The following is a 21,683-nucleotide window of genomic DNA, read 5'->3' as shown; positions in this document are numbered from 1 at the left end:
CACTTAGAAAAAATATTGAGAAACTATGCATCATAGTAAGTAGCCAGAGGCTTAGGAATCTGCAAAGGAGTTTTCCATGCCTAAGGAAAGGAAAGATCTGTTAACTCAGAAAGTCAACATATATCACATTGTATATTGTATATTTGAAAGCGACAGCTCCCCTAGCGGCCAGAAAAAGTTAAATAGCCTCTGTGTATGTCTGTATGCGTTGTATGTCAAAATTGGCATTGAATGTTTGCCATATATGTGTTCATTGTAATTAGCCCTGAGTCCCCTGTGGGGTGAGAAGGGTGGAATATAAATACTGCAAATAAATAAATAAATAAATACATTGTTGCATTCTGAGCGATGTGGGAAGTGAGATTCAGAAATGGTGCTCCTTGGGAGTTGTAGGTTGGGTAGTAGTTGTTTCTCCTGTCTGTCTCTGCCTGCTCTCTTTAGGGATTATCTGCATAGTAAACACCCAATGATCTGCAGGATTGGAATCCAATTCAGTTCTTTTTCATCCCATAGGACTTAAATCCAGGTTTAAAAGATTTATCTTTTATTTCACAAAAACAGAGTCAGCTTTGACATTGAATAATGGGATGGGATGGGAGGTGGCACAGATTGATGAGAGGCCCCCTGATCCTTCCTGCCATAAAATGCTACTCATTTCCATTTTGCTGGTGCGCAGTCACATTTAATTTTTGAAGGTGCATTTTCGTAGACAATTGCATATCAGCATTAGCACGCATCCATCTATCAGCATTCAAAAACCAGCCTCTTTGGTTGACCAATGCTCTAGTCATGGTCGTGTGGCTGAAAATAACATGCATCTAATACATGATCATTGCAGGATGACCTAACATCAAAGTGAACTTGCATAGAGGAAATGGGGGGGGGGGGGGGGCTATTAATGCTGCAGTCATTTTGATTAAACAAAGCTGTGCGTAGCATTTACACAGTCACTACAAACCAGGAAAATACAAATTATTTGGGTTTTTTTGCCTGTGAGCGCAACACCGAAGTGCCAAAACACAGGTGAGATTCATGGGGCCGCCATATGTTGCTGCACTGTAACCCCCATCCCTCGCTATTACTGTAAAGGGGTGCTGGAAAAGTGGGGGAAAAACTGAGGTGGGAAGGGAGGAAGCGGGAAGGACTGAGGAGACGAAGACGCATGACCTCTCCTCCCCTCTCAGCACAGCAACCCAGGGCTTCTTTCATTCCTACGCCTTCCCACCAGGACCCTCACTCGAGTACAAGCTGAGTGGGGCTTCTGCAGCCTAAAAAGGGCTGAAAAACTAGGCTCATACTCAAGTATATATGGTACATCAAGTTTCTTGTATTGTCAAATACTTTTTCTTTTCCCTCCCTAGATCTGGGATAAACTGTCCAGTCCTTACTGCAGGTATTAGACATGCAGATTGTCCACAAGTTCTTACTCCAGATGGAGAATACCAGAATGTGTTGGGTATGTTTTATATGGAGGAGAGAAACTTGTTTAAGCGTAATTAGAACAGTTGGCTCTCTGCTTTTGCAGGGATGAAGGGCATAGCCCTCCCGTGAAAGTGTAAAGATCACTATTATCTCGAGAGGAAGATGGTGAGCAGTCACTGTGGTCTCTGAGAGTTACCTGCCTTGTTCCCAGGAGGAAAAGAAAAAAGAGCAGGTCATGTGTGCTGCACCATTTCGCTTACTCTGTGGATCATGACTCCTTTTCCTTTTCTTGCGGGACATAGGTTTCTGTTTTGCTCAGGCAAAGGAAGGCATGTACTGGATGAAACAGACATGCATGACACATAAAACCAAATGGGATGATCCTGGGCACATCACACTACCTTAGCCTCAGAAAAATGAAATATGAAATCTCTTCAGAACAAATCTTTCTAAGAAAACCCTGTCACAGGTTTGCCTTATGGTCACCATAGGTTGGAAATAAGTTGATTGAAGGCATTTTTTTTCAATCATGTCAGAGTTGACTTGAGAAACTCCCAAGTCGCTTCTGGTGTGAGAGAATTGGCCGTCTGCAGAGATGTTGCTCAGAGGACGCCTGGATGTGTTACCATCCTGTGGGAGGCTCTTCTCATTCTCTGCATCGGAAACTGGAGCTGACTGATGGGAGCTCACCCCGTCTCACAGATTTGAACTGCTGACTTTCAAGTCAGCAGTTCAGCCGACACAAGGGTTCAATCCTTTGTGCCACCGTGGCTCCAGGTTGAAGGCATACAACAATAAGAAGTTTGCTTTTACTAATTATGAAGAAATATACAATGATTTCCCCTCTTACTTGCTTGAATTTTTTTATCTTGTCATTTATGCCTATCTGGGAAAGAGTTATTTTTCTTGTAGTGAATTTTCAGTGCATAGGCTAAAAATCATTGGAAAGTCTGCTGTAGTCACAATCCCGATTGTTCTCAAAACTGTTTTTTAAAATGGAAAAAATATGAATAGCTCCAATTATGTAATTTGCAGAAGATGCCTTCTCAGTTCTTACTTTGGTCTTTTTCTCTCACTAAATGTATCACATTATTTCCTTGTTGGAAAGGAAGAGTAGAAATAAAATAAAGCATGGTGGAAATAGGTGCTGTGAATTCATCTGTTTTTAACCCACTGTGAGTTAAAGAAAGCTACTTCTATTATCTTGATCTAAGCCCCCTCCCTTTTCTATGATATGGAGCATAGAAGAAGTTGCTAACTATGGTGGTTAAAGAAATGTCTATTTTTTCCTTTTATTTATCCTTTAAAAACTGTCAGAAATAATAGCAACATTGGCAGTGCAAAAAATAAGTGGAGCTACAACTATAATCATTGTCCTCCCTCGCTGCTATGCTGTCATTCCCTAAATGCCTCTGGAAGGGAATAGTAACAGCTAGTGCTTTGCTCAAGTTCCTGGATCACTAAAGCTAGTAGAAATCAGCCTTTTGCTTTATATTAGCAGACCTAAGCATTAGGTGTAAAGCTAGTAGAAGCAACAGTAAATAAACATATTTAGTAGTGGGAGGACATGTTTGCACCAAAGACAAGTTTCCTTTGATGGAGAAGGCATCTTCCTCTTCCTACCATTACTCCAGTTGCCTCGTAATGTCTCCTAAATTATGAAAAATATTCAAAATAAAGTGAAATAAATTTAAATATTCTAATGTTTTCACTGTTGCTCTAGGTTTAGGTTTGGAAGTGGGTGCATTTGTAGAGATACCAGGCAGAAACGTAAGTGTGTTAATTTTTGTTTTTTTGTATGCATTATAGCTAGCTGCATTGTTTATATACGTTATGGAACTGTCACTGAAGGGGTAAAAACGTTTTCTCTCTTAATTAAAATAATCTAAACAGCAGTGATTTCAACAAAGGGCAAAACAAACCTTTATATCAGGTTGATCATGCTCCCTTTATGCAATTAGCATGCCCTTCGGAGTCATATTACAAATCATGTGCTATATGGAGCAAAGGTTATTGTGATGCATTGTTTTAAAACAACTTCTATACTGTTATCATTTATAAAAGATCAGACTTGCCAAGTGGTTCATGTATCTGTTGAAAGTGAAATCATGTAACTTGCTGTAGAACGTTTAGTAAGCATTAGAATAGATTTGATGATGCACTGAAACCAAAAGAAACTACCACAATCAGTAAAGAAAATGATTTTGTCTCTATTATATCTCCATAGTGACAAACAGCCCTAACAAACCTATATCTAAAAAATAATGTAGAAAAGGAAACAAAGACTAGGAATTATAATGATCTGATACTGTGTATTGTCAAACACATACCCGTATTTACTTGAATCTAATGCGGTATTGAATCTAATGTGCACTTCAATTTTCAAATCCCTGAAGCCAAAAATATTATTTGCTGATGAATGTAATGTGCAATGGCAAAAGGTGCACTGTTTGTAATATGGCCACTAAATTGCTGCCTGCTTAGGATTCCAGCTATTATTATTATTATTATCATCATCATCATCATCATCATCATCATCATCATTATCCATATTTATACCCTGCCCTTCTCAGAGCAGCTAACATATATAGGCAACTGGGTTGTTGTAGGTTTTTTCGGGCTATATGGCCATGTTCTAGAGGCATTCTCTCCTGATGTTTTGCCTGCATCTATGGCAAGCATCCTCAGAAGTAGTGACCTCTGAGGATCCCACATCCATGTCTTTAGCTTTTTCCTGAAGGTCAGGAGGGAGCGGGCTGATCTGTTTTCACTCGGGAAGAAGTTTCATAGCAGAGGGGCCACCACTGAGAAGGTCCTCTCTCTCGTCCCCACCAACTGCATTTGCAAGGGAGGCGGAACCAAGAGAAGGGTCTCCCCAAAAAATCTTAACGTCCTAGCTGGCTCATAGAGGGAGATATGTTTGGACAGGTAAACTTTAAAGCACAAAAGTGTTAGGACACCAAACCTTTCAGCAATGGAAAATAGAACCTTGGGATTCATCTATGCTGTAGAATGACTCCACCTTAACTGCCCTGGCTCGATGCTATGGAGTCTTGGGGCTGTAGTTTTACAAGGTCTTGAGCCTTCTCTGCCAAAGAATGTTGATGCCTCACCAAACTACAAATCTTAGCATTGAGCTACGACAATTAAATTATAGATGACATCCCTCAAATAGGAGCTCCAGGTGCTCCTGAAGCAGCTTTCCCATTTGCTTTGGCTCAGCATGAAGATTACCATATTAAGCGAATCTAATGCGCACCCCAGTTTTGGCAAGGTAATTTATCCAAAAAAGGTGAGGATTAGATTTAAGTAAATATGGTAAGTTTTCTTATCTAAGTTTTAGCAAAGATTTTGGAAGAGGGTTTCATTTTATTTTATTCACCATTCTAATCCATAATCAGTTCCCCATTTTTCTTAAAAAATCCTCATGAAAAACCATGTCCCTGCCTTGCTTTTTCCTTTTTTTCCTTCCGAGCCTTCATCTTTGTAGAGTGGCTCATATATTTTCAATTTCAATTTTTAAAACTCTGCAATGACTTAATATGTTTTTATCTTTTACATTATCTTTATTGTTTTCAATATTATGTGGATGATACATTTTAAACTGCCATGTGGATTTTATTGCAACATGCCCAGAGATCTTGTGATGAGGGAAGGGATGAAATAACTGCAAATGAAAAGCACTGTAAATTATAGGCACTATATTTCTTTAATTCTAAGGCTCACTTTTTTCCTGCATAAACATCTCTTAAAAAGGGATGCATCGTACAATCGATGGCATCTTACAATTGAAGAAATATTCGAATGTATTTTCTGAATATGTAGGTTTCCAAGTTGATTTGACTTTATTTTATTTATTTTTATCTTGACTTTTTCCTGATATAGCGATTTACGGGACCTTACAATAAATATAAAGTGATGCTAATTAAAAATAATACAATGATATTTAAATATAGATATTAAATTTAAAAACTGAAATAATGTATACTATTAAAACCATTAAACATTACAAATATTCAAAAGTATACCAAGCTGCTCCGAGTACCTTTGGGAGATGGGCAGGATATAAATAAAGCTTAATTAATTAATTCATCCATCCTTAAAATCACACCAGCTTTAAATGTCCAATTCTCATCAGTCTGTAAATGCCCGATAGCAGAGAAATGCTTTTACCTGCTGACCAGGGATGGGGCTATCTTGACATCTCTAGTCAAGGAGTTCCAGAATCAGCCCCACACATTACAATAATCCAAGTGAGATGCCTCTAAGGCATCTACCACTGTTGCCAAATCTGACATCTCCAGGAAGGGGCGCAGTTGGTGCACAAGATTGACTTGAGGACCAGATCTCCTTAGTTTCAGCTGTGGAGCTCTATCACATAAGACTTATATGGGCCCTGGTGGTGCTATTCGTACTAGAGAATGATACCTACACATAATATATTATTTTAGTTTGTGCATCTATGCAGTTAAGCTTAAAATATTGCTGGAAGAGGTATCATGGAAGCAAAGCTATGAATGTGTTGTCGAATGCTTTCATGGCCGGAATCACTGGGTTGTTGTGAGTTTTCCAGGTTGTATAGCCATGTTCCAGGAGCATTAACTCCTAACGTTCCGGCCACATCTACAGCAGGCATCTCCAGAGGTTGTGAGGTCTGTTAGAAACTAGGCAAGTGAGCTTTATATATCTGTGAAATGTCCAGGGTGGGAGAAAGAAATAAACATCCGGAGAGAATGCTTCTTAAACATGGTCATACAGCCCGGAAAACTCATAGCAACCCAAAGCTATGAATAATTCCGCTTAGCATGCCTATGAAAAATATTTTGTAAATTATTATATTAGCAAGCCATTATTTAAGCCTGTGGTTTAGAAAATGTATATTGCCCTGGTATTCTCATAGATCTGTGGAAAGTATGAGCAAGAGTCCTCGGGTTTTGTGAAAAAGGAAACAATTGCATTTAGCTTATGTTCTTATTTAGTTTTCACAGAGATTAAATAATGAAGACTCTCCAGAAAGAAGTCTTCTTTCAGCCATGGATATAGTAGAGGACTCAATAACAAAATGTACAGAGCCGAAGGAGGTCTTTCAGAGTTCTGAGATTGCTAGTAAAGGAAAAGATATGACAGACAAATGTCCACCACTTGAAACACTGCCATGTGGTGTAACTACAAAGTTTGCTGAAGAGTTGGAAAAATTTGTAATGGAACCACTCACTGATTCTGAGACTCAACAAATGATTGAACTGTTGGGATATCAGGATGATACTCTGTCTATGGATCCATTTGGAAACGAGGAAAGCAGTGACATACCAGCAGAGCTTTTCCGAGCATTGAACTGCTTGTCAGAATCTGTAGCACCATTTGCCATTTCCCACCCCCTAGAAAAGGATACTATGGTAGAAAAAGATCTAGATCAAGCAGATGATGACTGTACACAAATAACAGAAACAAATTTAAAATGCCAGTTTAATTCACAACACTTTGAAGAAACAGAAGCTGTAATGGTGACCAAGATGGTATGCACTTCAGAAGAACAAGTATGTATGATTTAAAATTAAAAGGTTATCTGTATTTTAAGTCAGCTTGTGAACCAATTTCTTTTTTGGCATGTTGATTAGTGTACATATGAGACATCTAGGCCAGCATCTTCTTTGCCTATTTCTTTTAAAAAGTTTTACAATCTCCTTCAGAATTATTAGAACTTATGATATGTACATTTGATTTTCATTTCTCTTTTATTATTATATCTTCCTTGATCTGATTACATTTTTTTTGGTTTCCACTTTTATTGTAGCTTGCGCTTGTTTCTGCTAACAACAACAACAACAACAACAACTATTATTATTATTATTATTATTATTATTATTATTATTATTATTATTATTATAGTTAGCCATTATCAGGACCTCAAAATCGAACTGCAAAGGCTCTGGCGTAAACCAGTACAGGTGTCCCAGTGGTCACCGGCACACTGGGTGCCATGTCAAAAGATCTCAGACGGCATTTGGAAAGCATAAACATTGACAAAATCACAATCTGTCAACTGCAAACGGCCACCTTACTTGGATCTGTGCGCATCATTCGAAAATACATCACACAGTTCTAGATGCGTAGGAAGTGTTCGACTTGTGATTTTGTGATGCAAAATCCAGCATATAGATCTCTTTTTTTTAAAATTGTTTTATTGGTTTTTCCCACTCCCACCCTCCCCTCCTTGTACATGCCATTTATACATCAAACTACAGAAGTTACATTTGAAATATCAGTCTCAGTCTTAATTTTTCTGCTCCACATCCTAACACATTCTCTAAATAATTCCGAACTGGTTCCCACATCCTCTTAGTTATTGTAACCTTTTCAATTTTATCTATATTATTCCATTTGCAATTTGTTATTTCCACATTTAACATATTCACTATATAGTTATACCAATTAATCATCGTCCATTTTGTTTTGTCTTTCCAACCCCTCACTAAAACAATTTGTGCACAAGCGATTAATTTATCAACCATTTTTTCCTTTTGTATATTCTTCACTCCTGCTATTCGTGCATGTAATATATTTCTATTAATTATTACTATTTGTAAGTTTAACATTCTATTGATTTCCCCTTCAATCCTTTTCCAGTATTCTTGCACTTGATCACATTCCCATATCATATGATTAAACACCCCTCTTTGTTCACAGCCATGCCAACACCTATCCTTTATCCCTGGTACAAAGCGTGAAAGTTGTGCAGGAGTTCTGTACCATTTTTGTAACATTTTCCTTCTTGCTTCCCTTAATACATTATACTTTTCTTTTGCTATATTACTTATTTCCCTTTGGATGTCTTCCCTCTCAATTTCCATATCCAATCTCCATGTTTGGAAAATTTCCTCTATTATTTCTTCTTTTACTGTTATAATTTGGTTGTACAGATCTCCTGCCACTTTCTTCTCCCCTCTCAAACATTTCCTAATCACCTTCTCAAATGGACTATCCTGTTCTCTAATTTTCCCCCTCCGTCTAAAAATTTCCTGTCTTATAGCCCAGCTTTGAATCCAATTCCCTGACCCTATCCAATTCTGAATTTCTTTTTGTTCTACGGGGTTTCCATCCTCTGTATATAGATCCTCTACTAACCTTTTCCCTCTGCTTTCAATCAGTCTCAATGTTCTGCCTATCATTTCATCATTATTATAATTCACTAGCTGTGCCCTGCCACGCGTTGCTGTGGCCTATAGTAAAACTTATCAAAGTTGAGGTAGATATCTGGACTATTATGAAAGAGAGGTCCCTACCTATTCCTTCCCCCTTTTCCTCCCCCTTTCTCTACTTTCTTCCTTCTCTACCTCTTTCTTTCTTTCCTTCTTTCACTACTTGGTTTCATCCTTCTCTCTTTCCTTCATTCCCTCCCCCTTTCTTCCTTTGCCTTTCTTCCCTCCCTGTTTGCTTCCTTCTTTCACTTTTTATTTCCTTTTATTTCACCACCATCATAACAATAACAATAATGCAATGCATTGCCTCTGGGACCTGACACCTCTCCCATTCGCCCTAAAAGGGTCTCATAGGAACAATAGCATAATAATAATAATAGAAATAACAACCTTTACCCGCCACGTGTTGCTGTGGCCAATCTTCCCTCTTTCTCTCCTTCTTTCCCTCCCTCCCTCCCTCCTTCCTTCCTTCCTTCCTTCCTTCCTTCCTTCCTTCCCATCTTTCCTTCTCCTCTTCTTTCTCTATCTCTTTCCTTCCTTCCCCCTTTTTCTTTCTCTTCTGCTGTCTCTCTTTTCTTTCCTTCCATCTTTCCTTTTCTTTCCTTTTCTTCTTCCTCTAACTTTCCTTCCTTCCCCCTTTTTCTTTACCTCCCTTTCTCTTTCTTCCTTCTTTCCTTCCTTCCTGTCTTTCCTAGATTTTGACAGGGCGGGAAGGGGCGGGGTGGGGTTTGGAGGTGGCCTGAAGTAAAAGGAGGTAAGATTGGGGCAGGGGAGTGATGGAGCGTGGGGTTGCGTGTGTGTGTGCGGGGGCGGGGGGAGTGATGGAGCGTGGGGTTGCGTGTGTGTGTGCGGCGGCGGGGGGAGTGGGGTTGCGTGTGTGTGCGGCGGTGGGGGGAGTGATGGAGCGTGGGGTTGCGTGTGTGTGTGCGGCGGCGGGGGGAGTGATGGAGCGTGGGGTTGCGTGTGTGTGTGCGGCAGGGTGTGTGTGTGTGCGGGAAGCGGCGCGGCGGGGCTTGGAGTGGGCATGGTTTCCGCAGAGGGAACGTTGGCCGGAAGGCCATGTGCGCGCGCGATGGAACTTGCGGCTGGGCGCCAATGCGCATGCTCAGTTGTTTTGCCGTTTTGTGAGTGTGTTGTGTTGTTTTTCATTTTGAGTAGATATGTTTGTACCTTGTGGGTTGTGTTATGGGCACGGGGATTTTAGTTAAGTTTCGTTGGGGGATTTTTGAGTTTTGTTGTTTTGCCGTTTTGTGAGTGTGTTGTTGTGTTGTTTTTCATTTTGAGTAGATATGTTTGTACCTTGTGGGTTGTGTTATGGGCACGGGGATTTTAGTTAAGTTTCGTTGGGGGGTTTTTCAGTTTTGTTTCCTCGTTGGATGCCCCTAACAAATTTATATATATAGATTTGCCATATAGTTGCCATCTTATTCTCATTACCTGGATTTAACTTCTTCTTTCTTTTTTTCCACACTTTTACTGTTCCTTTAAAGGGTTCCTTAAGTTCTGTTTCCTCTCTCCTCTTCCATTCCCTAAATATTATTTCTTTTCCTTTAATATTATTTATTATCTTCTCCATATCTGATTACATATATGTTGCTCTCATTGAAATATTTTAGCAGTTCTTTCTGGTGTAAGCCTGTGTGAGGTTCTTGACAAAGGATACTCAGTTTGAGAATTTTTCAGGTTTGGTTCAATGAGTTAAGAAGGCTAGACGCATGAGTTCTTGGGTGATCATTCAAAGACCTACAATAAGCAACACATTTCCTGCTATTTCAGCTAAAGGTTGAATCTTTTCCTGCCAAGCTGTCCGAAATCAAAATATCTTACATCATTTCTTAAGGAAGTTTAGGATGAGTATAAATGAAATTCAAAATGGAAAAGTGAATTCCAAACAAGGTGACTGAGCTTGTTTTCCAAATTTGTTAAATAGATGGAATTAAATAGATTTTTCTCTACAAGTAGAGAAATCAAAACACATGTCAAAAATATCTTCCCAAGTACCACTTCAATAGTGTACATGGAGGGTAATTTCTTTTCAGTATCATTTCAATAAAGCAAAATAAAATTTATTGAATATTGATAACAATCACATAAGGGATGAAGCTGGTTTAGGCTTTCCCCCCTGACATCTAAGTTTTCCATATAAAGATATATACATTTTCTTACTGACATCTCTAGCCAAAGGTTGTCAGGTGGCATGTATGCCTTCAAATATTTTCTCAGATTTCAAAGGAAGTTTGCATTTGCCTATGCATTACACCATACTAGCACAGAAAAATACTTTTCCCTGAGATCATGGGATCACAGTAATTGTAGGAGGCACTGAACTTGACAGCTTAGTAGACTTGATGTTATGGAAGAAACCAGAACTTCCGGTTAAGATGGCGACTGCTAACAGCTAACCTCCCGTCCGGGTAAGGCGATTGCTCTTAATCCGAGCTTAATCTGATCCATCCGCCCCTATTCTGAACTCCTGTCATCGGCTCCTGAACCGGCATCTCCTCAGGACCCCGGAGGGGGGCTTGAGGGGAGCAGAGGAGGAAAAACCAAGGAGGGAAGAAGAAGGGAGAGGAAGGAGGTAGAGCGAAGGCCGCTACTATCGATACGGCCTAGCACGCTCCCTCCCAGCCCGTTTGCTCGGTCTAACCTGGCCTGGAACATCTAACCCGCCAGCTGCCAATTACCACCCGCTGTGTTGACTACCGGAGGGAGGTCGGAGCGGCCGCCCTTGGAGCTCGGCAGTGTGCGCCGTGTTGCCTGTGTTGCTGTGCTCGGACTCATCCGCGGCTTGGATTAAACTGCGGACCGGAGCGGAGGCCTGGGCTGGTTGGAGTGGATTGTGGGGCTGCCGAGGGACTGCCGAGCCGGAGAGAGTTGCTGGGGCAGCTGGCTGTCGCTCCGAGCGCTGCGGTGCCAGCGAATTGCCGTTCTGCATTGTCCATCTCCACCCACGGCTCGATCTGGCCCTGACTTTCATCTGAGCCCTCGGCCTGTGTCCCCAGCGTGGCTCCGCTCCCCGCTCCCCGGATTCTGTGCCGATCCTTCCGCGCCAAGCTTGAACTCCTCTGCACTCGGAGGTGTGATTCCTCCGCAACTCCAACTGAGACAGGCCTCGTACTCCAACTTTCTCCGAGGCCTGGAGGCGTCCCGGCTGCTTCTCCCATGCCCCGATACCGCTGGGGCAAGCTCGACAGGGTGAGCCGGCGGTGACTCGGCGCCTCCCTGGGAGAGCCTGACCAACGCCGCGCGGTGACTCAGCGTTTTTTAAGCTCTCTTGCGGCGATCGTGATCTCTAGCCTGCAACGCTCTTAACCAGCAACACTAACCTCACGACTGCTAGGCTGTCTCCTGGGTGGTTGGAACTATATATATTGCTACATAGCTGCTGTTACATGCTTTGTGATCAACCGCCATTACTGTAACGCCACCCACCGCGTTACTGCCTCCATTTCCGGAATTATCCAGCTCATCAGCAGTTCCGGTGGCCATCTTAGCGATCCGTCACTCTGCTGCAAGGCCCCAGTCACCCGACCCTGACACTGATGGTGGGAGGGGGAGGAGGGAGACCAACTGGACTTTACATCTACCAATAGGACTGAGGACTATTCGATCAACTTGCACATTCATTGCGCTAGTAAATTGTTGTCTGAGCCAACGCTGATACCTGCCAACTGCCAGCACTTTATATGAGCCAACGCTATTAAGTCTTCCAATTACCAGCACTTTATTTGATCTATTGCTGCCAAATTTTACAACTGTTAGCACTTAGAGGGGCCAATTGCTGCTAAGGTATACAACGGTCAGCACTTCATCCAACAACTTGCACTTTAACCCTGTATAAGTAAGGTTATTAAGTGACCACCATAGCAGTCAGTCTCTGATAACGCGTTATTGTATGCACTTAACAGCTTTCTATGCACTTTAACAGCTTAGACTAAATCTTTAGCACTTTAAGACCTAGCAATTTAAAATCTACTACTACTTGAACCTAATATCCTACCTCAACCCTGTATCAACTCTGTTCCCCAATGTCAGCATTCCTCCCTTGGGGTCTGCTTATTGTGTTACTGGTGGACTGGGAGGACAATAGAGGGTGGAACGGGTGGGGGGATCCTGGAATTAACACACCAGGAATAGGAAAGAATTGGACTGAGACTGAGTGGCAAAAGTATATAATCTGGTACAAGTCATGGGTTGAAACTACGAATTCTAAGTGCAATATGGTAGAAGAAGGGTATTCCACTGGCCGGGGGGCCCCCATAGAGCCCGTGACGGGGAGGGGGAGATACGGGAAAGGGAGACCACCAATTCGGCTAATTCGACCTAGAAATAGTAAAAATTTTACAGCCCAAATTCGGCCTAGGGAAAGAAGGAAAAAAAACTTAATTACTTGTAATCGGTCTCCTGACTTGGTAAGTGGGTGTACCCAGGTTGGCAGTCCCTCTGGGTTGAAGATGGTGCTGCTGGACGCCAGATCTGTCAATGGCAAAACATCTTTCATCCAAGATCTAATCTTGGAGGAACGGGCAGATCTGGCGTGCATTACAGAGACCTGGCTGGATGAAGCTGGAGGAGTTAATTTGACCCAGCTTTGTCCGCCAGGATTCTCTGTACAGCACCAGTCGAGACCTGGAGGGCGGGGAGGCGGAGTTGCGGTGGTCTATAAAAATTCTATCCCTCTGACCAGAGGCCCCATTCCACAGTCAACCAATTTCGAGTGTGTCCACCTGAGGGTGGGCGACCGGGACAGAATAGGGATTCTGTTAGCGTACCGCCCACCTCGCTGCACTACGGTCTCCCTACCTGAGCTAGCGGGGGTGGTCTCGAGCCTGGCATTGGAGTCTCAACGGCTTCTTGTGCTGGGGGACTTCAATGTACATGCCGAGACTTCCCTAGGAGGAGCGGCTCAGGACTTCATGTCATCCATGGCAACCATGGGGCTGTCCCAACAAGTATCTGGCCCCACCCACTGTGCGGGACACACATTAGATTTGGTTTTCTGTCAGGGATGGGAGCAAGGTGGCGGTGTTGAGGAGTTATCCACCTCTCCGTTGCCATGGACCGACCACTATCTGGTCAGATTTAGACTCACCACACCTTCCAACCTCTGCAGAGGTGGGGGACCCATTAAGATGGTCCGCCCCAGGAGGCTTATGGATCCGAACGGATTCCTGACGGCTCTTGGGGATTTTCCTGCCACCTCGGTTGGTGATTCTGTTGAAGCCCTGGTGTCTCTCTGGAATGGGGAGATGACTAGGGCCATAAACACGATTGCTCCGGAACGTCCCCTCTCAAGTAGCCGAGCTAAACCAGCACCTTGGTTCAACGAGGAGCTGGCAGCGATGAAGCGAAGGAAGAGGAGACTAGAGCGCGTGTGGCGTTCGGACCCGAGCGAGTTAAATCGAACACGGTTTGTTGCCCTATTAAGGGCATATGCCGTGGCAATAAAGGCGGCAAAGAAAGCTTTCTTTGCGGCCAATATTGCGTCCGCAAAGAACCGTCCGGCGGAGTTGTTTCGAGTTGTCAGAGGGCTATTGAACCCCACCACTCTGGATGGGAACCCTGACAACTCGACGGCCCGCTGTGAAGCATTTGCTCGGTTCTTTGCGGACAAAGTCGCTTTGATCCGCTCTGGCCTGGATACCACGTTAACGGCAGTCTCTGAGGATGTAACACGAGCATCTGCTTGTCCGATTTTGATGGATTCATTTCAATTGGTGAAACCCGAGGATGTGGACAAGATACTTGGAGGAATGAGAGCTACCACATGCATCCTAGACCCCTGCCCATCCTGGCTTCTAAAGGAGGCCAGAGGGGGATTGGCCGAGTGGGTGGAGGTGGTGGTTAATGCCTCCCTTCGGGAAGGCAATATTCCAGCCAGCTTAAAACAAGCTGTAATAAAACCGCTGTTGAAAAAACCATCACTAGACCCCACTCAATTCGTCAACTATCGGCCTGTTTCCAATCTTCCCTTTTTGAGCAAAGTCCTGGAACGTGTGGTGGCCTCACAACTCCAGGTATTCTTGGTAGACACTGATTATCTGGATCCGGCACAGTCTGGCTTTAGGCCGGGACATGGTACCGAGACAGCCCTGGTCGCCTTAGTGGATGATCTCCGCAGAGAGCTCGACAGGGGGAGTGTGTCCCTGTTGGTCCTGCTGGATCTCTCAGCGGCCTTCGATACCGTCGACCACGGTATCCTTCTGGGACGCCTCGCGGGAATGGGCCTTGGTGGCACTGTTTTACAGTGGCTCGGGTCCTTCCTAGAGGGTCGTACCCAGAAGGTGTTGATGGGGGACAGCTGCTCGTCCTCACAACCTTTGTCTTGTGGGGTCCCGCAGGGTTCAATACTGTCCCCCATGTTGTTTAACATCTACATGAAGCCGTTGGGAGAGATCATCCGGAGTTTCGGGGTGCGGTGTTATCTGTACGCAGATGATGTCCAACTCTGTCACTCCTTTCCACCTACTTCTAAGGAGGCTGTTCAGGTCCTGAACCGGTGCTTGGCTGCTGTGTCGGACTGGATGAGGGTGAACAAATTGAAGTTGAATCCAGACAAGACAGAGGCACTCCTGGTCAGTCGAAAGGCCGAACGGGGCATAGGGTTACAGCCTGTGTTGGACGGGGTTACACTCCCCCTGAAGACGCAGGTTCGCAGCTTGGGTGTGACCCTGGATTCATCGCTGAGCCTGGAGCCTCAGGTCTCAGCGGTGGCCAGGGGAGCATTTGCACAGCTTCGGCTCGTGCGCCAGCTGCGCCCGTACCTCGGGAAGTCGGACTTGGCCACGGTAGTCCACGCTCTGGTCACATCCCGCATAGATTACTGCAACGCGCTCTACGTGGGGCTGCCCTTGAAGACTGCCCGGAAGCTCCAGATGGTCCAGCGCTCGGCAGCCAGGTTGCTAACAGGAGCAGCTCTCAGGGAGCATACCACTCCTCTGTTGAGCCAGCTCCACTGGCTGCCAATTCCCTACCGGGCACAATTCAAGGTGCTGGCATTAGCCTACAAAGCCCTAAACGGTTCCGGCCCCACCTACCTCTCCGAACGCATCTCCTCCTATGAACCGACACGGACATTAAGATCGTCCGGGGAGGCCCTGCTCTCGGTTCCGCCTGCGTCACAGGCACGGTTGGCGGGAACGAGAGACAGGGCCTTCTCGGTGGTGGCCCCTCGGTTATGGAATGCCCTACCAAGCGACATCAGACAGGCCCCTTCGTTGCTGGCATTTAGGAAGAAGCTCAAAACCTGGCTTTTTGAGCAAGCGTTTGGCTAATCAGCGCAATTGTACACAGAATGACGGTAAACTGAACATAGGAACGGTATAAGAATATGAGACTGGATCTTGGTTGCGATCGAGGCACTGTATGAATGGTTGTGTGTTTGTTATTGGGTATGCTGTGTTTTAATTGTTATTGTTGTGGTAATTAATATTGTGTAAACCGCATTGAGTCACCTATTATAGGTTGAGAAACGCGGTATAGAAATAAAGCAAATAAATAAATAAATAATAAATAAACCTTAATATATTCAATGCATTTTCAGTATTTATGGAAATGCTGTATGACTTTTAAGCCTCGGATATCTCAACAGAGATAGCAGTGTTTTCTGTAGACTATAATCAGCATCAGGCAAACCCTTTTTGGGACCACTTTCCATCTGGAAATCTATGACCTCATTGTGAAAGACCATGCAGATCCAGAATACCCATATCTAATACCTCGCTCAATATAGTGCACAACACATTTTTCAAAACCCTGAAACCAAAAAACGATTTGCTGCCTAATGTAATATGCAATGGCAAAAAGTGCTGTCTTTGGCCAGTGTAGTTGCTATAGTTATAGAATTTCTTTTTGAAAAACAAAAGTGTTAAAATGCCAAATCCTCCAGCAATGGGGTGTATCTCTGTTGTAGAATGACTCCACTTTAATTGCCTTTGTTCAGTGCTATGGACTCATGAGGGCTGTTGCTGTACATGTGCAGTTGGTGGGGGATGAGGGAGAGGACCTTCTTGGTGGTGGCTTCCCAGCTCTGGAACTCTCTCCCTAGAGAGATTAAATTAGTATCCAACCTGTCCACTTTCTGTAAAGACCTAAAAACATGGTTGTTCCAATGAGTCTTTGATTACTCGGTTCACTAAATGAATTGGCCTTTTTAGCCATAGCTTCATTCTCGACTCTTGCACTTTACTATTGTCCCTGCTCTGGAATTGTACTGTATTAATCTGACTTGGCCCTTTCAGCTTTAATTTATCATCTACCTCTCGTACTTTACCAACAGCCATTGCCCAGGCAGTTATATTGCACAAGCCTTCCCTCACACCTTAAATCGGAAACGCCCATTATGCTCAGCTACTGGTGGTTGTATGATGAATTATGTTTTAATTATGTTTTATGATGTTGCATATGTATTAAATTGTGTATATTTTAACTCTGTTTGACTGGGCTTATTCCCTATGTAAGCCGTTCTGAGTCCCTTTTGGGAGATGGTGATAGGATACAAAAATAAAGTTATTATTATTTATTATTATTTTACTGACACAAAAACACAGTATGTCACAGCAAACAAGATATATATGCTGGATTTCCAGATATATATGCTGGATTATTATAATTATTATTATTATTATGACACAAAAACACAGTATGTCACAGCAAACGAGATATACAGTATATGCTGGATTTCCTATCACAAAACCATCACGAAATTTAAGATCATCTGGAGAGGCCTTGCTCTCGATCCCACCATCGCAAATGCGACTGGTCGGGACGAGGGACAGAACCTTCTCTGCAGTGGCCCCCTGCCTGTTGAACTCCCTCCCCAGGAACATCAGATTGGCCACCTCCCCTCCTGTCTTTCAGAAGGAAACTTAAGACCTGGCTATGGGACCAAGTGTTCGACCAGTAATAAGAGCAAGTAAAAGAAGTTTTTAAGACAATGAATTGACCCGGACTGGACCTTGGATTGGATTTGGGATTCTGGTTTTTAACAGGCATGCTTTTACTCAATTGTTTAATTAGTTTTTTAATACTTTAATGTATTGCTGATTGTTGATTGTTTTTATGATGTTCGGCATCCTATGATGCTTTTGTGAGGCCGCCCTGAGTCCTCCCTCGGGGGTGAGAAGGGCGGGGTAGAAATATAGGAAATAAATAAATAAAATCACAAGTCAAACACTTTCCAAGGACTTTCCTAGGACTGTGTGATGTATTTTCGAATGATGTGTGCAGATCCAAGTAAGGTGGCCTCTTGCAGTTGACAGATCGTGATTTTGTCAATGCTTATTGTTTCCAAATGCTGGCTGAGGTCTTTTGGCATGGCACACAGTGTGTCAGTGACCATTGGGACCACCTTATTTATGCCAGAGCCTTTGCAGTTCAGTTTTGAGGTCTTGATAACGACTGAGTTTTTCCTGTTGTTTTTCGTCAATTCGGCTGTCACCTGGTATGGCGACATCAATAATCCAAACTTTTTTCTTTTCCTCAAGCATGATGTCTGGTGTATTGTGTCCCAAAACTTTGTCAGTCTGGATTCGAAAATCCTTTGCAAGTTTATGATCCCACCAATAATAATAATAATAATAATAATAATAATAATTATTATTATTATTATTATTATTATTAGGTCGTGAGTCTTCTCTTCCAAAGAATGCTGATGCTTCACCAAACGATAAATCCCAGGGTTGCATAGCATTCGATCATGGCTATTAAATTAGAGATGACATCCCTCAAATATGAGCTGCAGGTACCCCTGAAGAAGCTTCCTCTTTTGCTTTGGCTCAGCACTATGGTTATCATATTATGTGAATCTAATGCACACCCTAATTTGGTGAAGTGATTTCACCAATAAAGTTTAGTATTATATTTGAGTAAATAGGGTAGGTCTCTACAGTCACTCGTTGAGAATTGCCCACGTATAGACCCACATCCAAAACTCTAACCTTGGACAATCATATTTGGCCATAAGGCATAACCTATGATGAAACAGCTATTGACTTGAGGCTAAATTCCAGTTTAATTGCTGCAAAATTAATACTGCTTGTGAAAGTGCTAATGCAGGAGAACCAGATATAGAAACCTACATGCCACGGGAGATTTAAATCCCTTCTGATTTGTGCTATCTGATAACTGTGGTCATTCCCCAGAGATTCCACCCATTTCTGCTTGCTTTCTTCCCCCCATTTTCTATCCCTGCCACTGATGTTTTGAATTCTGTAGCTACTTTCCAATGTTTGTTGTCTTGAATATAGAGGAAAATAATCTTCCTGAAGAATTCCTTGAAAAGCATGCTGGGAGCTGGTTGGGATTTTTCCATACCATCTGGACAAATTGTAGTAGCTTAGTAGTTTAATAACAGTACTTAGCAAGGATAGGGGGTGTAGTTGAAACTCCAGATGTTGAACTGAAGTTTCCATAATTACTCCTCATTGACTGTGGTTGCTACAGCAGAACAACACTTGGAGGTTCTCAGTTCCCTGAGCACTGATATATGAGTTAGGTCAGATTCGTCAAGCTTGGAGCCTTTCTGATTGCAGGATACAAAATCTTGGATACAAAATCCTGAAAATGCGCCTTAGTAAGTGTCTTGATATAGTAGTATACAGGCATTAAGTTGTGGTGGTTCCCTTAGCATAGATTTCAACCTTGTCATATGTTTTTTTCAGGCTTGTATTTTCCATGTTTTTCATTTTCCCTCCACTCAGTGTAGTAACTGAGTGGAGGGTAAATAGATAATTAAATGAAGGAATTATGAATTGTATGTGCAACAATTAAAGTAAGCACTCTCTTACAGAAACAAATGACAGAATATATCTGGAAAATTACCTGTATTTCCAGCAGTTTAAAAGCACATTAATATTTTCATAAGAAAAACAGTTCGGACATTATTTAAGTCAAATTGAGAAATTTATTCTTTCTTCATCAGCTGCTTAGACTGGTTCTGTTTGGTCTTGTCATAAACTTTGAAACATAACAGCAGTTCATTCACTGGAACAATACTAAGCAGAATACTGATAGCAAGAAGGAATAAAATACCAGTAGATATGTCTTTTACTCTCTGGGAAATGAGAAGAGAGCCAATAGAAATCAGACTACAGGCAGTCCCTGAGTTACAAACATCTGACTTAAAAACAATTCATAGTTACAAATAGGGGTGAGATAATATGAAATAAGAGAAATCTACATCTAGGAAGGGAAATTTACTGCTAAAAGAAATATCACGAGGAAAAGGTGTCTCCACTGAAGCCTTATCACCAATCCTTGTTCCCACAACAAGCCATTTTTTTTCAAAATCCAGTTATCACAAAGACAGAAAGTGAGGTGAAACCTTCTGAACAGGGGCACAGACAGCAAAACAAACATCACAGGGGTGTTAACCCTTCCCTATGCTATCTGGAGCCCCTGGTGGCAAAGTGGGTTAAAGTGCTGAGCTACTGAACTTGCTGACCGAAAGGTCACAGGCTTGCATCCGGGGAGCGGTGTGAGCTCCCGCTGTTAGCCCCAGCTTCTGCCAATCTAGCAGTTTGAAAACATGCAAATGTAAATAGATCAATAGGTACTGCTCCGGCGGGAAGGTAACGGCACTCCATGGAGTCATGCTGGAGGTGTCTATGGACAACGCTGGCTCTTCAGCTTAGAAATGGAGATGAACACCAACCTCCACAGTCGGACAGGACTGGACTTAATGTCAGGGAAAAACCTTAATGTTATCCAAAGCTAATAATATACTGTGTGTGTGTGTGTGTGTGTCTTGCTGGAGTTACAACTAAATGTACCTGTTCCAATTTATATACAAATTCAAATTAAGAACAAACTTATAGAACCTATTTTGTTAGTAATTTGGGGACTGCCTATAGTCATGTGCAAATTTCTGACTTTAAAAACTTGCTTTACTAGTCGATAATATAGCTTTTAGGTTAAAGAAGATATATGTAATTAAGTGTATTGTTAAAATCACTGGCTAGGCCGAAGTAATATCAGACAATATTTCCTTTCAGTGAAAATCATAGTCTTGCAAAATTGAGGGTCATAAAAACTTTTTAAAAATGCATACTGATTTAATGTTCTGACATACTTCCTTCTTAAGATTTTTTTAGAATTCTGAGAATTTTTAGTCAGAAAAATATACAAGCATCCCCTTCATTTTGATGACTTGCCTTTCAATTTCCTGCTCTGTTGATAATTCTATATTTCAACCTTAAACCATATTTCTGATACATCCACTCCTTTGACAATTTGTTTTCTCCCAGTCAATTCAGTATTATGTTTTTCCCTCCGGTCTGTCTTCAGTAATTTGTGATGCATCTTTGAAATTGTGGAAACACTACTGTAAAAATATTTATATTTATACTTATAATACACCATATAATGTAATATTCATTTTTATATATACAGTGCACATACATACAGTAATGTGATATATAATAATACGCAATTCATGTATATCTACATATACATCTATATCAATCTAGATATATATATGTATGTATATATTTATTTCTTCTCTTCAACCATTTCCACTTTTTAACAGTGCTGTGGTCCTAGCCTGTTGACCAAGTGGGAGTTATCATAGAACTCATCAGCTGTTGGTTGATGTTTGGCTTTTATATTTTGTTGTAATTATGTCCTTTCATTTTGTTCTATGCTGCCTTTATATATTTGAATATGCTATTTTATTTTATTATGCTGTTCGGCCTTGTCTCCATGTAAGTCGCCCTGAGTCCCTTTGGGGAGATTGAGGCGTGGTATAAAAATAAAGTTATTATTATTATTATTATTATTATTATTACTATTACTATTATTACTATTATTATATCTGCAGTATATTCCACTTTTAGAACATCCCTGAAGGTTGACTATTCCAGATTGTTTGACTACTTTAAAGAACATTAAGTGAAAGGTTTTACTACTTGGTGCATCTAGTTTCAATTGAAGATTAACTATCTAATGCACAAGTAATAATAAAAATGATATTGTCTCTTGTGAATTGACGGGCTGTTTCCACTCATGAAGTGATCAAAAATCAAGAAGAAGTTCCTCCTAGTCAATGCACCTTTCACCTGCAGC

The 21,683-nt window shown here is 42.1% G+C and overlaps 1 protein-coding gene across 1 annotated transcript in view; it reads left to right on the top strand.

Annotated features, from left to right (window-relative positions):
* ANKRD31 (ankyrin repeat domain 31) overlaps positions 1-21,683 on the top strand; it is a 71,663-nt gene that overhangs the window by 16,753 nt on the left and 33,227 nt on the right. The window contains exons 5-7 of the mRNA XM_067464571.1: positions 1,362-1,456; positions 3,146-3,192; positions 6,402-6,959. Coding sequence (XP_067320672.1) covers positions 1,362-1,456; positions 3,146-3,192; positions 6,402-6,959 — 700 coding nt within the window. The remainder of the gene's footprint in view (positions 1-1,361; positions 1,457-3,145; positions 3,193-6,401; positions 6,960-21,683) is intronic.

The sequence above is a fragment of the Anolis sagrei genome, chromosome 2, assembly GCF_037176765.1.
Source record: "Anolis sagrei isolate rAnoSag1 chromosome 2, rAnoSag1.mat, whole genome shotgun sequence".
In the NCBI taxonomy this organism is placed as follows: Eukaryota; Metazoa; Chordata; class Lepidosauria; order Squamata; family Dactyloidae; genus Anolis; species Anolis sagrei.
This window is presented reverse-complemented; position numbering and strand designations above follow the sequence as displayed.